The following is a 17016-nucleotide window of genomic DNA, read 5'->3' as shown; positions in this document are numbered from 1 at the left end:
CATTTTTTTTCCCCCATAGTACTCTGTTTAATTGATCAATTCCGCTGTGCCAATGGTCAGTGCATTGGAAAACACAAGAAATGTGATCATAATTTGGATTGCAGTGACAAATCAGATGAACTGGATTGTTGTAAGTATGATGAAAACCTTGTATTATTCTTAAGGGAGAATTTTATTTTTAAAAATAACTTTATTAGTCTTGAAAGTGTGAAAGTGAAGCTTGCTCAGTCATGCCCGACTCTTGGTGACCCCATGTACTATACAGTCCATGGAATTCTCCAAGCCAGAATACTGGAGTGGGTAGCCTTTCCCTTCTCCAGGGGATCTTGCGACCCAGGGATCGAACCCAGGTCTCCCACATTGCAGGCAGATAAGGGAGAATTTTTAATGTTCTTTTCCTTTTCTTTCTTTGTGAGGTTCACTTACGACCAGTGCTTTCTTATTAAGAAGCAAGTTATTGATATTAAGTTAGTTATTTGTACCTGAGATTTCTTACATTTTACATTTAATAATTTCTTAAAGATAGTTTTCTTATGTTCAGAAATCTTCACAGAAACATTTAGCAAAGCATCAGAAGAATATTATTTTGCAAAAGCTAAGGTTAGGAAACTCTCAGTTTCGATATGTGGAAATTAGTGGTCTAAACTTAAGAGTTTCTGAACATTTGTTGTTTAGTCACTTAAGTCATATCTGACTTTTTTTGCAATCCCATGGACTGTAGCCCACCAGGCTCCTCTTTCCATGAGATTTCCCAGGCAGGAATACTGGAGTGGGTTGCCATTTCCTTCTCCAGGGTATCTTCTCAACCCAAGAACTGAACCTGCGTCTCCTGCATTGGCAGGTGGGTTCTTTACCACTGAGCTACCTGGGAAGCCCCTTCTGCACGTTAACACATGTGTAAAAATTCCCATTTTTTTTCCCTGCATAATTTTCTACCAGTCTCTCAGTGACTTTAAGAGCTTCCTTAAAACACAGCCTGAGAATACTTGAGCCACCACATATATATCCCTGAGCCTAGAGACCTTAGGCTAAATAGCCTGTTGTTTCTTCAAGGTACACAACTATTGACTAATGTGCTAACATGAAATGTATCCCTGGTTGACAAATACTCCATTTGTCAAATATTGACAAATGGCATTCAGCACAAGCTAGGTCTCCCCTGTTGAAACTGATTTTGTGGAATTTAGACAGAGCTCATTTTAAAACTCTTTTAATCGTAACAAAGACTTCAAGCTGATGTTTTTACAAAATTCAAATGGGATCCTCACTGAGACTATTGGGATCTGTTTCCATTTATTCAGCAAACCTGTGCTGAACACTTGCTATGTGCTGAGGGTACCTCGCCCTTGTGCCAGGTTTCTCAAGAGTCCTCTGTGATCAGAGAAGGGCAGGAAGGGGGATTTTCAGGTCAGGCAGAGGTAGATTTGAATTTTAACTCCGCCAGTAAATTATTTGCTCTTGTTAGACCTCAAGTTCTCCATCTTTAAAATGAAGATAATATTTAGTATGGTGATAGTGAGAGGATTAAATGATTTAATGTATATGATACAGCTTAAATCAGAGTAGGTGTTATTGATAAAGGAGTGTGATGAGTAATGATAAATGTGCTGTAATAGAGATCTGTATAAGGAGTAGCACAAAGAAGAGAATGGTCAGATCTTTAGAAATGAAGATGGGATTCATCAAGGAAAACATCTTAGAAAAATGTGGTAAGGTTGGGTGGGTGTTGATCAGTGAATAGCATTACTTATGCAGTTAAGTGGAGAGATTGCATTCTAGGTAGAGGGACTCTCTTGTCCTGCCCAAAACCAGAGTGAAATGGGCACCGTTGAGAAATTACCCGTAAACTGGACTGCCGTAACACAGGCTGCTGTCCTGAGGGGGGTCGGCAGAAGCTGATACACATAAAGGTGAGATCACAAAGGACTTTGCTTTCCCTCTGAAGAGTCTGTAGACAGTATTCCAGAATAATGTCGTTGTTACTGTGTTAGTCACTCAGTCGTGTCTGACTCTTTGCAACCCCGTGGATGGTCGCCCGCCAGGCTCCTCTGTCTGTGGGATTCTCCAGGCAAGAATACTGGAGTGGGTTGCTGTTCCCTTCTCCAGGGGATCTTCCCAACCCAGGGACCGAACCTGGGTGTCCCGCATTGCAGGCAGATTCTTTACTGTCTGAGCCACAAGGGAAGCCCCCAGAATAATGGAGAGCTATTAAAAACCTGAAGTGGAGGACTGGCATGGCTATGTAATTGTGAAAGTAGTAAAGTAGATGGATTGGAGGTGATAAGATGATAGACAAAGAAATCTGTTAGCTTGGTTGCTTTCAAATGCTTTGACCACATGGAGAAGAATACAAAGATGTGGATGTACATGTAAAGAAATGAGTCATGCAACAGTATTTACCTGTATTGTGTGGAATGCATTCTGAAGTTTTCTGTTTAAAAATGCTGGTTTTGACACATTAAATTGTTTTTACCAACTAAAGACTTGCGGCCTGTACTTTTAAAATGCTTCAGAGACTTGTAGTTCAGCAGAAGATGGTGGGTGTCTAAATCAAGGGAAGCAGCACTGAAGGAGAGGAGGGAGCGGATAGATTTCAAAGTTATTTCAGAAGTAGAATGAAAAGGGTTTAGTAACCTAGCCTAGAGGTGATAAGTTTAGGTTGAATTAACAGGTTACCTCATTGAATGATTGCACTCATAAACGAGATTATATGACAGAGACTTAAAACCAAAATATCATTGTGTATCATGACTGTGGATATTGTGTTCAGCTGATGTAGGTTTTTAATTATTTTTTAATATAAATTTAAATGCTTATAATTTGCCACAGGTGCCATTATTTATTCATGATCTGCCTTGTCCCTGGAATCTAGGAAATGTTGACAAATGGTGGTGACTGTGAGATCAGTTTGGATTACGTGGCACTGAAGCTGCCCCCTTGGGTGTCCCACTGAAGCTATTCAGAAAGCTGTTAATAACTCTTGTAGGTCTGTAGCTCAAGAGAGAGAGAGATGGGCTTTTCAGTTTATTCTTGATAATTACAGCTGAGGCAGTAGATGAAATCTCTGAGGGAGAGGAAGCAGAGAAGGAAGATGGCAGGAGGTAAACAGAACTCTAGGAAGCACCTGTACTTGAAGCAGAGGGAAGAGAATGAAGCCAACAAGAGGAAACAGAACAAATAATCAGAGATGGTCAAACTAAGAGAGTGGTATCCTGGAAGGAAAGGATCAGACATTTTTGAGGGGAAAACAGGAGCCAGCAGTACTGAATGTACAGAGTTGTCAGTGAGATGGAGAGTGTATTGACTATGGCATATAGGAGAACTTTAACCTTTACCAGACTAGTTTCATTGTGGTAGTAAGGACAGAAGTCTACTTTCAATGAGTTAAAATGTGACCCAGAGACAAAAAATTGAAGACAGTGAGTATAAACTATTCTTTCTTGAAAGTTGGTGTTAGAAGGAATGCCAAAGCCCTGGGGGAAAAAAAATGAGAAAGATGGGCTGGTTGCCTCTCTTCCTCAGAGCCCATAGGTGATAATATGTGACCCACAGCCCCTCCATGGTATGTAACTTAGTGATGTTGTTTTCTTTCAATTCTTAGATTTAATCATAAGATGAGTTTAGCTATGTTGATGGGAGGTTTTGAGGTGAGATGGAACAAAAGAAAGGTTTTAAGAGATATGCAGTTGTGAAATACAGTCTAACTATTCTCAATGGAAGGATTTTCTTTCTCAATAGAAGAGTAATGCTCTGCATTTGATGAGCCCTTTTGCTGTATTTTCCCCTATCTCTCATGTTGATGCCCTGCTTTTAAAGTCTCAGATAGCTCGGGGATCCCATGAAGGTTGCTGCCATGGTCCTCTCATGCTCTGACTTTTCTCTCTGAGTCCTCAGCTACTCCAGTACCAGAGACCTTACATTCCTTGCCCTCAGGCAACTAGACTCACCCTTAAGGCAGCAGCATGTTGTGCCTGAGAGCTGATGCTCATCGGTAGCGTCTAATTTCTCTTCACCAGGCATAATTGTCACTTTTCAGACCTAAAATCAAGCTCAGAGCTGATTTTGGCTTCTTTACCATTCCAGGTAAAACATTTGACCCTAAACTTTTCTTAGACATCTCCAAATAATATTGATTTTTATGATATACAGAATGAAGTAGGATAGATTTTGTCTATATGTGTTTTTAAACTTCTTAATGATGTTTTAATCTATAATTCATTTAACATTTTTGTTATCAATTTACAGTTATACTTTCCAGTGTATTGTCCTATGTCTGTTTTCACCTAGGAGTCATTCATTTTGATTCCTAACAATGACATTTATATGTCTACATATCCATGGGGCATGGGGTGTATGTATTCATAAAAAGGCAAAACGTGTATGAGTTGTCTTCATTAGGCTCACATTCTGCTTGCACACCCTCTTTCCATTACTGTTTTGAACCTGCAGCTGTTTTTCCATTATGTAACTGTACTGCATTCCCATTTTAGATCCAACTGAGGAGCCAGCACCACAGGCCACCAATACAGTGGGTTCTGTTATTGGAGTAATTGTTACCATCTTTGTGTCTGGAACCATATACTTTATCTGCCAGAGGATGTTGTGTCCACGGATGAAGGGCGATGGGGAAACCATGACTAACGACTATGTAGTTCATGGACCAGCTTCCGTGCCCCTTGGTTACGTGCCACACCCCAGTTCTTTGTCAGGATCTCTTCCAGGTGAGCCAGGACTGACCCACTGAGAATCAAGTCTTGGCAAGATTGCCAAGCTTCCATTATGAAAACAGAATACTGCCTACAGTCTACTTCAACATAGACTATCTTGGGTTTAAACAGTTACAAGGACAAATGTTCACTTACTTTTAGCACCTTCTTTTTACACAGAAGACCTTAGGTATGGTTTGGTAGAAGTTGGCAAAGGATACAAAATGAATACATGTACATACAAGCATTTACATTAATATATCATACAGTTATTGCATGCACACTTCATTTCTGGGCTTCCCAGGTGGTGCTGGTGGTAAAGAACCTGCCTGCCAGTGCAGGAGACACAGGATACACGGGTTCGATCCCTGGGTCGGGATGATCTAGAGGAGAACATGGCAATGCACTCCAGTATTCTTGCTTAGAAAATTCCATGGACAGAGGAACCTGGCGGGCTACAGTCCATGGGGTCACAAAGAGACTGAAGTGACCTAGCACGCATGCACACTGCATTTCTAGATGTGCTCTACTAAAGTTAATCAACTGGCCATTTGTTGAAAAGAATCATAAACCACAGTTCTTTTGGTTCACTACCAAGAGACCTGTACTACGGAGCCCAGAAATTACAGGAGGCTGAAAAAACAGATGAGGTTTCCTTTTCTGCAGATTTAGAAATGCCTGATTGATAGCAGGGAGGAATACATCATCTTATGTTTTCTTTAACTTACATGAAGACTGTGGGAGGAGGGTTTATTCAGGCATGGCCAGGGTGCCAGATGTTCTGTCCTTGGGGAAGACTTCCTCTAGGGAAGTACAGCTTTCTTTTCAATGTGTTTTGGTATCCTTAATGAAAAGAAGCCTTTCTTGTAATGAATATGGAAAAAGAGATAACAGGCCGAAAACCCTGTGAAAATAACTTACTCTGGATGTTAGCTGTAAGGAAATAGATGGTTTTTAAATTGTTAATGATTCCATGTTGCCATACCTAGTTTGTTAAAGGTGGAATTTGGGAAGTCACTTGTGAAAAATAGAATTTCTTCTTTAGCATTGTGGTTGTGATTACAACAACATTTGCATCCAGTAGATAAAGAAATAATTTCCCATACGTTGAATTTATGCTGTTAACAATGGGTTTACTTTTCTTTTGAGCAGATCTATTGCTTTGTCTAGCCTGCTTTGCACTTCTGCTCTTCACAGTTCTTTTTTTCTCAGGTCCTCTAAGAGACTGAAAACCTCTTGTCTTGAAGAGCTCTGCTTCCCCTCTGGCGAGTAGGAAGGGCCAGGAGCTATTCTTGGCCTTGTGTTATAGGCCAGCTCTCAATGGAAGTGCCCACTTCTAGAGAACATTTGTTTGCCTTTTCCATTAAGTATTTTCATTATTATTGGGAAAAGAGGGCATAAATTGTTTGAAAATGGAGCTATTTGACTATTGATATTTGTAATTTCTAGGACTGAATAAAATGATTTCATGCCTTCTATAGATCTTACTCAACTTCAGTATTTATCCTTCATTTTAGGAATGTCTCGTGGTAAATCAATGATCAGTTCCCTCAGTATCATGGGGGGGAGCAGTGGACCCCCTTATGACCGAGCCCACGTCACAGGAGCATCGTCAAGTAGTTCATCAAGCACCAAAGGCACTTACTTCCCTGCAGTAAGCAGCCTGTTTTCCTCTGTTCACTTTGAATGCTGAGATAAATAAGATCTTAGATGTTTAACTTATTTATTAAATATGGGTACTTAGTGATGGTAGTATAAAAAGGTTTTAATATAGAATCTAGACATACAAGGCCCAAAGGATTTACCACCACCATGTGAGCACTTAGAATGTGCTCAGCTTATTGACTGTGTAGCAACCAGCATATTTGAAAGTATTGGATGTTAATTTCATATACCAGGTGAAAGTAGAACTATTGAATAGTACCTCCTGAGAGGCTCAGGACCGTCATTCTATGACCTCCCAAAGGAAGGAAGTACATGTGGTATTTCTCCTAAGTAAGTAATCTTTCTCTAAACATTTATAGTTTTAAAAATCAGAACCCAGTTGTGCTACACTTAAACCAGTAACTTCTAGGTTGCAGATTTCCTTCTCATCACCTTGTGTTACTTACCCCTAAGTGTGTCTTGAGGGATGGAGAGCCACAGTCCTAAAGTACTGTTTTAGGTTAATTCTTTGAAAAAGAGGAAATGAAGAGGAATATGAACAGAGATGAAGGAAGAGAAGTTGAGAAAAGGCTAATAGTCTCTGTCTGGATAGACTATGCTTATTTCAGTCATTTGATTTTCTTTCCTTTTAGATTTTGAACCCTCCGCCATCCCCAGCCACAGAGCGATCACATTACACCATGGAATTCGGTTATTCTTCAAACAGCCCTTCCACTCACAGGTCCTACAGGTAATACACATCCTCCTCCAGTGTAAGTCCACATATTTATTAGAAAGAAGTGTTTGTGTTGTGACTTTGCTGTGGCCCTGGCTGCGTAGCTGGTGGTCACCAAGAGAAAACAGGTATCTTATAGAGAGAAGAGGCATCTTGTCTGGGTAATGCTGGTATTGCCTCTACCACAAACCCTTTTCTTTCAGGGCATTAGACTTCCTTTAATTAACATATCATTGATGCACAATATTATGTAAGTTGCAGTTATGTAATATAGTGATTCACAATTTTTAGAGGTTTTATTCCATCTGTAGTTATTACATAATATTGGCTATACAATATTCTATGTTGTACAGTATATCCTTGTAGCTTATTTTACACCTAATAGTTCATACCTCATTCCCCTGCCCTTTGATTTCTCCTTCCCACTTCCCTCTTTCCAGTGGTGGTCACTAGTTTGTTCTCTATGTCTGTGGGCCTGCTTCTCTTTTTGTTATTTCCACTGGTTTGTTGTATTTTTTGGATTCCACTTATAATTGATATCACACAGTATATGGCTTTCTCTGTCTGAGTTATTTCACTTAGTGTATCCTCCAAGTCCATCTATGTTGTTGCAAATGGCAAAATTGCACTCTTTTTCATGGCTGAGTGTAGTCCATTGTGTGTGTGTGTATGTGTGTATATATACACTACATCTTCTTTATTCATGTGTTGATGGACACTTAGGCTGTGTCCATATCTTGGCAATTGTAAATAATATTGCTGGAAATATTGGGGGGTATGTATCTTCTCAAATTAGTGTTTTCAGTTTTCTGGATATATACCCCAGAGTGGAATTGTCAGGTCGTATGATAGTTCTGTTTCAGTTTTTTGAGAAACAATGGCTGCATCAGTTTGCATTCCCACTAACAGTGTAAAAGGATTCCCTTTTCTCCACATCCTGCCAGCACTTGTTATTTGTGTTCTTTTTGGTGATAGTCGTTCTGACTGGTGTGAGGTGATAACTCACTGTGGTTTTGATTTGCACTTTGCTGATAAATAGCCACATCAAGCATCTTTTCATGTGTCTATTGGCCATCTGCATTTCCTCTTCGGAAAAATGTCTGTTCAGGCCTTCAGGGAACTCTACATTTTTTAAAGAGAGCCGCAAGTTTTTTTGTGGCTGGCTTTTCTAGTATTAAGATAGAGCCTCCAGGTTTTGGCAGTATTCTAAGGAAAAGTTACCCCCAAAATGACTTGATTTCAGAGTATGTTACTGCTGAGGTTAGGTTTGATTGATCGTCTCCAGTAGAATGTTGGTATGAGACGGAGGTCAGGAGAATTAGGAGAGCTCTAAAATAGCAGGAGTATTAAGGGCATAGAATTTGAGAGAAGCTGAAAGAAGCTTAAGTTCAGCTTTTGCTTACATATGTTGTTATTACAATCTGGAGTGAAAGGTTTCTCATATAGTTGCATGGAATAAATCATGACTCAGTAAAATAAACTGGAGTGTGTTCCAGAAGGGGGGAGATAGTATGCCTTTGTGCTGATTTGTGACTCTGTGAAGCAGAGTGAACAGGTTCAGTCCTAGTGTGTCATCCTTACTCTTTGGTCTGATTGGACAGGCCAACAGAAAGTCAAAAACCTAGATTCTCTTCAGACACTTAGTGCCGGTGTTTATTGGCCTCACTCAAGTGGCCATTGTCTTCTTGATAAGGTGTTTCCTGGCATTCCAGTCGATTGCCCTGATGTATGTATAACCTTATAGAAGTGTAGAAATGAAGTGGAAACTGTTTATACAGTATCTCATTCAGAATCCTCATGTCACTTCATGGGTAAGATAGGTTTGACTCTGAACTGATTGGTTTTTATGTTTTAATTAAAGTGTTGCTTTCCCTACCCCGGGTTTGTTCTAAAAAGTCAAAATAGAAAGGCAGAAACCTGAAAATTGAAAAAAAAAGGAAAGAGCTAAAATTTTACTTTTAAACAATTTCTTTAAATTAAACATTGTTTGATTCAGGTAAACATAATTGCATCAAAACCAGTTCTTTTTATGAAAACTTTGAAACTTTGTCTTGGGCTATAGCTGATTAGCAGTGTTACGTTGTGATGGTGTCGTGTGCACGGCAGAGTGACTCGGCCGTGCACACACCTGTTCCCACCCTCCCCCAAACTTCCCTCCCATCCAGGCTGCCACGGGACATCGAGCAGAGTTCCCTGGGCTATACAGGAGGTTCTTGGTTAACCATTTTAAATATAGCAGCGTGTGCACGTCCATGTCAAACTCCTCATCTCTACCTCCCTCCCATGGTCTGTGTTGTATTTCTCCAACCCCCTACCTCCGCCAGCAACGCTGTTCGTTCTCCATGTCTGTCTCTGAAAAACAGTTCTTATTTAACTGTTGCCCACATCTCAAATTAAGCCCAGTTAATTTACTTCAGAGTAAAACTTTTTATCATTTAAATTTTCTTGGGGGTGGGGGAAGCTTTGCAAAACTTGATACATTTTGTTAATCTATTTCCTTTGTCTCTGCTGGTGTGTTTTTTTTTTTTCCCCTCCTCTCCTGTGGAAATGGAAGTATTGGGCCTTTTAAATGTTGAGCCAAGAAATTTCACCAAGGCTCACCACCTGATTGGACAGAAAGATAAGACCTAAAAAATACTGTGACATCATGTCAACACTGGTAGTAAAAGTGCTTGAGAACCTGCTTCGCAGGTCATGTAACTTTTGGTCTTTTATAGCCATTTCTTTTGATACGGAGGGCTTGCCTCAAATGGCATGTATCCTGAGGTGTGTTACCTGGCACATCGTTAGATGTTTTATAAATTGTTGCTTCAGTTTTACACTTGCTCTTGCCCCACTGTTGGCAGTCATTTTATTTGATGAGAAAGCATATAAATAAATCCTGATTGGGATAAATATGAAATAAGATCAGCTTTACTATACTTAGACTATAAAATGGTATAAGAAGTTATAGTAGAAATGATGGGAAAATCAACACTTTTTAAGTCAGCTCTTAGTTTTACTAGTACATTTCTCTTTCCAGTGTGCCTTTTTCTTTAGTTAGCCATGCTACAAACTTAACAGTTATAGATTGCTTGAAAAGATAGTTTAAAGGGTGTACAAAAATAAATTCGGTCTCTGAAATACGTTTTGGAAAACTCACTGGTTCTGTATGGATACCTGGAATTTGTCATTTTGGTGTTCAGTTAGAGCTGCTCTTATGACAACATGCTTGTCTACATACAGTATAGGAAATTGACACTCCTTCCCCCAAATCACGGTAATTTCCCTGTACTGATAGTATTAGTAATGGGATAGATATGTTCCTTAGGCTGTCTACCAAACTTCAGCCTGGCTTGTACAGTATTTGTACAAGAGAGAATGAAGTAAAGAGAGTAATGAAGTCTTCGGTCATCATTAAATTATTCATCAGGTAAATCATAGAGCGTTTGAGGAATGTTCAGGGAATACTAACATGTTTGAGTAATGTAAAATCATAAAGACACATTCTCACAGATCATGGAAAGGCAGAAATTGATGTCCACTATACAGACTAAATGCAAAATGAGAGATTTTTCCAAAGATGACCGTTAAATACAACTTTGAATAATTCCTTCTTATTGATACAATGTTACTTAAAGATGTTGTTTTTTAGTCACTAAATCTAGTCTGACTCTTTATGATCCCATGGACTGCAGTCCGCCAGGCTCCTCTGTCCATGGGATTTCCCACACAGGAATACTAGAGTGGGTTGCTGTTTCCTCCTCCAGGGGATCTTCCCAACCCAGGGATCGAACTCGCATCTCCTGCATTGCAGGCGGATTCTTTACTGTGGAGACACCAGGGAAGCCCAGCTTAAGTACATAAGCATACATCCAGAGGTTAGAATGGGTTCATCGTTCACAAGATGGTGCTGTCTTCCTACTTCAGCCTGCCGTTGAAAATTGCCTCTTGGTTGGTGCCAGTTTAGATTGTCATAGTTGGTTGTCTTCCAGGTCAGGTTCACATTTAATGCCTCTGTGTTTGGATAGAGAAACCACTCTTGCGTAAAACTAACTCCTCTTCTCCCGCTTTCTTCCCTGTGTCAGCTACAGGCCGTACAGCTACCGGCACTTTGCGCCCCCCACCACGCCCTGCAGCACAGACGTGTGTGACAGTGACTATGCTCCTAGCCGGAGGATGACCGCAGCGGCGACGGCCAAGGGCTACACGAGTGACTTGAACTATGACTCAGAGCCTGTGCCCCCACCTCCCACGCCCCGAAGCCAGTACTTGTCAGCAGAAGAGAACTATGAAAGCTGCCCGCCCTCTCCGTACACGGAGAGGAGCTACTCCCATCACCTCTACCCCCCGCCACCTTCTCCTTGTACAGACTCCTCCTGAGGGGGGGCCCTCCTCCTCTGACTGCCTCCAACACAGAAGTGTAAATACGAGTTCGGCTGAGATCTGGAGGGGGGGAGGGAGCTACCAGTGAAGGACGAGGCAGGCCGTGTACAGTTAAAATTATAAATGGGGGAGGGGAAACTGGAGATATTTGTACAGAAGGAAAAGATATTTATATATTTTCTTAAAATAGCAGATTTGCTGCTTGTGCCATAAAAATTTGTATAAATAATAAATTTGTACTAAAAGTTTTATTTTTGCAAACTAAATACACAAAGCATGCCTTAAACCCAGTGAAGTGACTGAATACAAAGGAAACAGGAATTAAAAAAAACGGCATCACTGACCAGGAATGTCTGGGGCTTTATTGATACCAAAAAAAATTTTTTTTTTAAAAGCAAAAGAAATTAAAGTCCATTTCAGCAGCAAACCATATGTACTTGGAAGGAGCCCAATGGCCTTCACATTAACTACCATTTGAATGCCAACAAGTTTAAGAAATGAAAGGCAAAAGAAAAGAATACTAATTTTGGACAAAAGGCTTTGTTTTCTCTAGGGGTCCAATAATTTTAGCAAGGAAGATAGATATTTCTAAAAATTCATTCAGGGTGCTGCTGTTGTGGGAGAGATGAGCTGTCTGGTAAGATGGTATGGGGCCGTTTTGTTTGCAAGTCTTCTGTCCCTAACTTAAAAGTCACCCCTCTGTCACGGGTGATTTCACCTTGCTTCCTCCCTTAGCAGCATTATATTTTGCCAAGGTACCATAATTTATTCACCATAAAATCTGGGGATTGATTAAATAGAATTTGCTAAATAAAAGTTTCATTTTAATATTTCTACTAACTCCGTTCCCCAGTCAGCTTGGCTCTTCAGTTGGACTGCTGTGTCCGCATAAGGATCAAAGGTTAGACAAGTTACTGTTCCTCTTTATTCCAAGATTGTTTTAATGCTCAATACAGTGTCTTTTTACAGCACACATAGAAAGTGTTTAAGAGTTACAAATTTAACCATTAAGTTTTTGTTGTAAATTAATCATATATCCTTGCAGTACTTTCAGCATATAATATCACAGTATGAAATCATTTTTATATATATTTTTTCCTAGTAAAACATTTTAAATATGTTTCGGTTAGAGACAATCTATTTTAAAAGAGGATTTTTTTTGTTATCATTAGGTTTTCCCTTTATTAGTTGTTGGTGACATTTTCATGTTCTTTAGGCTGATTTTTCTCAGAATGACCTCTACACACATAACTTCTTTCTAATGTGTGGCGTGAGTTGAATACAGTATCTTTCTGTTAACCTAATGTGAATATTAGATTGTTTTCAAATTATCCATGAATTACTCTTATAATCACCTCTTATATATTTTTACGTGTCTTCTGTCTCACTCCATTATGGATTAAGGTGATTTAACAAATTTAACAATATGGCTTACATGAGAAGGAAAACTATGAACTTTTCAGCTGTTGGAACTTGAGTCGAGAGGGATAATGGAAGGCTCTTCCATGCTCTGCCTGTCCCGTGTGATACTGGGGCTGCTGCTGCTTCCGCTGTCGGGGCTGACCTGTGAAACGATGCTGGCACTGCTCTGCCATCTTGCCAGAAGTCAGTTTCCTGCTTTTTTACATGTTTCCAGCGTTTCTCTGCTAAAATTGAATGTGTTTTTAAACTAATGTATTTTTACCTTAGCAGATGTTGGTCAGTTACTTAATGAATGATGATTTTTTTTTTTTTTTTAAATTCTGTTTTGCTGAGGCCACCCTGTCTAGATTTCAGGGCCCGAGAGAAAACAATGGAAGAAAGGATTTATAATTTTGGTGGAGGTGAACTAACTTTTTAATCAATTAAAAATACCTAAGTAGTCTTTTTAAAAAATTAAAAAATGCGGTTTCAGAATATCACATCGGTTATTGGGGTACCTTATATGAATCTGGTGCACTTGATTTTGCATATAAATAAATGGTAATCCATCAGTGTCTTGCATTTCAGTCAGACGAGCGTTAACTCTTCCTGTTGACGGAACAAAGTGCTCAAGTTCTAACAGAATGGAAATTGAAGTTGCATTATGTGACACACAGAGGCACTTGATGCTCACATGAAGATGGAAAGGTTGGCAATAACTGGGTATCAATTAAAATATGAGAATTCTCGATGTTTACATTTTTTAATGTGCATCTTTATCTGGTGGGCTTCCCACTTGCACTATAATGAACTAAGAAGAATATTGCCTTGTTAAATCTCAGTTCAAGTGCTTGTACTGCGATGGCAATGGCCTCTTCTTGCAAAATACTAATTTGTGTGCCAATTTGTTTGAAATTATTTGAAGGCAGTTCAGCTTAGTCTCAGAATCCTCTTTCTCAATATTTGGGATGGAGTCTTAACATTTTGGGGAATATTTGAAAGGTACAGTTTGAGAAAATGGTCAAAATTCAGGATGGATTTATTGGTCCTCAGGTTGTATGGACAGTTAAGCTTTAAAGTAGACCATCTTGTTTATTAAACACAAGATCTTTAATTGGAAGATAAAAAATTAACATGTGAGCAAAAATCAGGGGAGAAAGAAAACAATTTTGAATTTGTATTATTTTGAATTTTTGAATTTGGATTATTGCTAGATGTATTAGCCATGCTGAGGGGCAATGAATAAAATTTCATTGTATTCCTTAAATATAGTAGTATTTGCTGTGATTGTATATCTTGAAATGAGCCCACTTAGTGATGTGATTAAAATAACCTGAGAATTGAACTTTAGCATAGCATACTTTGTGTGCACTACAGTAAGCTTTTCTTCATTGAAGTGGTCTTTTGTACTTCTAAACTTTTATAACCTTGAACTTGGCTCCTGCAGAGCTCTGGTTTTTTGAACACTGGCCCAAAGAATTTTGCTGCTTATATCAGATAATGGCATTATTAACAATGAACAAAAAAACGGTTAAGGCGTAGAATTTTCTCAATAGTGATTTTTCTTTTGGGAAATTTTATTATGCATCTGACACTTGCTGTAAATCTAGCATATCATGAGATATTACATGTTTAGCAGAAAATTATCATTATTTTAATTTTAATACAAAAATACTATGATGTACCACCAAAACATATCTGACCCTTTAGTCAGTTTGAGAACAGCTGTTCTGAAGGACTCATACGTATTTAGAAATCAAGACTTTACAGTACATTTTTATCTAATATAGACCATTAATTGGGATGGGGCTTTGAGCAGAGGATTGACTTTGTTCATCATTTTAAAATATTCCAAAGTCAATAATTTGTGTAAGACCAACTCATTTGATACTAAGATAAAGAAATAGCCACTGTCTGCATTAGGTTGCAGTCAGTTTGGCAGGGAAATTTTTTTTTGTTTTGCCATAAAGGCTCATTAATGAGTAATACTGCCAGTAGGTTTAATAGCTGTGTCTTATCTAACCTATTAATGAACTGTGTATATTTATGTGACCTGATATCAGTAATCATAGTATAGAGACTATTTTTGGTACAGGAAAGGCCTGCCTTCAGCAAGCAAGCCTAGCTTTCTGCGATAGGCCTGCTGCTGTTGTTTTGTGCCTAGACTAGATTCTTAAAAAGTATAGCTTTTAAAATTGCTTTATCTCTTGCAGGGGAAAACTTGTTAGTTCATTGATTTTGCATGTCATAAAAGCAGCATGATGGTTATTACTATTACACATCTAACAAGATTCAGAAAAAAACAAAAACAAAAACACCTTGGCCTTTTTGTACCTCCCAGGTATGTCATACTTTCAGTATGTGCAGTACTTCATTCTGAATAGTGGCACGAGTAGTATGCCTGGAGTGTGGATATGAATTTGGGATTATCAGATGGCTGACAAATGTTTGAGCAATAAATGAGACTACAGACTAAGTGTAGACATGGACCAAGTCTTAAAGAAGTTCATAATCAAGCACTGTTTAATATATATTCTCAGAATTCTTAAACTTAAGAAATTTACAAAAAAAAAAGAAAAGAAAAAAAAAAAAAAGAAATTTAATTTTGTTTGGTACTCCTTTCCTTATTTTACACCTAAAGTGAACCCAGAGAAATAACAGATAATTTTACAAAGTACTGTAGCATATGTATAGCTTACGACTTCTGGAATTGCATCATTTTACAGTAGGGCTCCAACTTTAGCTTTTGAAATTCTCAGAAGTTTTAAAGGATTTTGGACCCTAACGCATAACATGATTTTAAAATTGTGAATCCATATACTTGGGATATTTGACTGGATTCTGCCTCTTTTTCAACTAATACTATACCTGAATGGAGAGGGAGGAAGATTCTTCAGTTTATCTAGATGATTTAGAATGAAATTACTGACCTCATCCTTCTTCAGTTCAGGTAGACTTTATTGTTGTTCTTTCTTTTTTTTAATAACGATTCTCAAACCATTCTTAAGTTACTGCTGAAAAAAAAAATCGTCATGACTTTGCAGATACAATTATAAAGAAAGTGATGTATTATACTTAGAAGTGGAATACAGACCTAATTAAAAAATAACTTTTAATTTTCCCATTATTTCGGGTTTGTCCAAAAGTTAACACCAAAGAATTATACAGTCTGCTTTGCTTAACTGTCCATTCTTTAAGAAATAATTTTTTTAAAATCACATATAAGCAGGGCAGGGGTATAGATATATAGAAAGATATATATATATAGATATAGATATACATATATATAGAGAGAGATCTCTATATGTATCTCACTAAATACTAATGCCTAAGTAAGAATATTAAAAGGAAAACAAATCTGATTAAGGTTACATGAAATTGAGTATCTAGGATTAGTTGAGAACATTTTAATGAGAGTAAAGAGGATACTGAGATGCTTAAGCTGGACTAGCCTTATTTGCAAGTGAAGGATCTGGTGCTGCTTTCAGATGTTTTATCCTCTGTGTTTTTAAATTTTTTAAGCTTTAATCTTCGTCATTGTCTTAAAGTCAGCTGGTGTTTCTTGTTCATGGACTTTGGTACGATGGTGCTTTGCAAGGATGTAATTATATTTTAATGACCAACATTTGGTCAGCCCTTGTCCACTATTCACTTCCCCCTTTTTGTAAAATAAGTGCTTTAATTTTAAACTGTATAAAAAATACCTTGTATAAATCCCCTTTTTGATTATTACAATAAGTTGAGTTGTAACAAATGAAATGTTGATTTTTATAATAAAACAGTGGAAAATAAAAGTGTCATTTCTTTTCAGCAAGAAATTAAAACGGTTGTGCTTTGCTACGATAAATGAATGCTGTGTTTCAGACAGAACAGAACTCACCTTTATTGTTTGCATTTCAAATAAAATACAACTTTGGAAGAGAGGTTTGAGAAAGGCTTTGCTTTGTGCAATGTTGACAATACCTGGAATTGGGAACAAAATAAGGAAGATTTGAGTTGGCCTATCCTCTGCACAGCCCAGCCAATCTATTGACACCAGGTTGTGGTAAAGGAAAGCACAGCATTCATTTGCAGGGCGCCAAACAAGAAGAATAGGCAGTTTGTGCTCAAAGACCCAAACTCCCCAGTGGCTTTCAGGAAAGGTGTTTTAAAGGCAACATTTGG

General features: G+C 38.3%; 1 protein-coding gene across 3 annotated transcripts in view; it reads left to right on the top strand.

Moving 5' to 3' along the window:
* LRP6 (LDL receptor related protein 6) overlaps nt 1–16773 on the top strand; it is a 177566-nt gene extending 160793 nt beyond the window's left edge. For 2 of the 3 annotated variants that reach the window (XM_061125031.1, XM_061125029.1), the window contains exons 19-23: nt 20–130; nt 4491–4721; nt 6224–6360; nt 7004–7101; nt 11154–16773. In XM_061125031.1, coding sequence (XP_060981014.1) covers nt 20–130; nt 4491–4721; nt 6224–6360; nt 7004–7101; nt 11154–11448 — 872 coding nt within the window. In that variant the 3' untranslated portion in view covers nt 11449–16773. The remainder of the gene's footprint in view (nt 1–19; nt 131–4490; nt 4722–6223; nt 6361–7003; nt 7102–11153) is intronic. The other variant, XM_061125030.1, reaches the window with a different exon arrangement.
* Nucleotides 16774–17016: the final 243 nt, after the last annotated feature.

The sequence above is a fragment of the Dama dama genome, chromosome 22 (genome assembly GCF_033118175.1).
Source record: "Dama dama isolate Ldn47 chromosome 22, ASM3311817v1, whole genome shotgun sequence".
Taxonomy (NCBI): Eukaryota; Metazoa; Chordata; class Mammalia; order Artiodactyla; family Cervidae; genus Dama; species Dama dama.
Note: the sequence above shows the minus strand (reverse complement) of the source record. Positions and strands in the feature narration are given on the sequence as shown.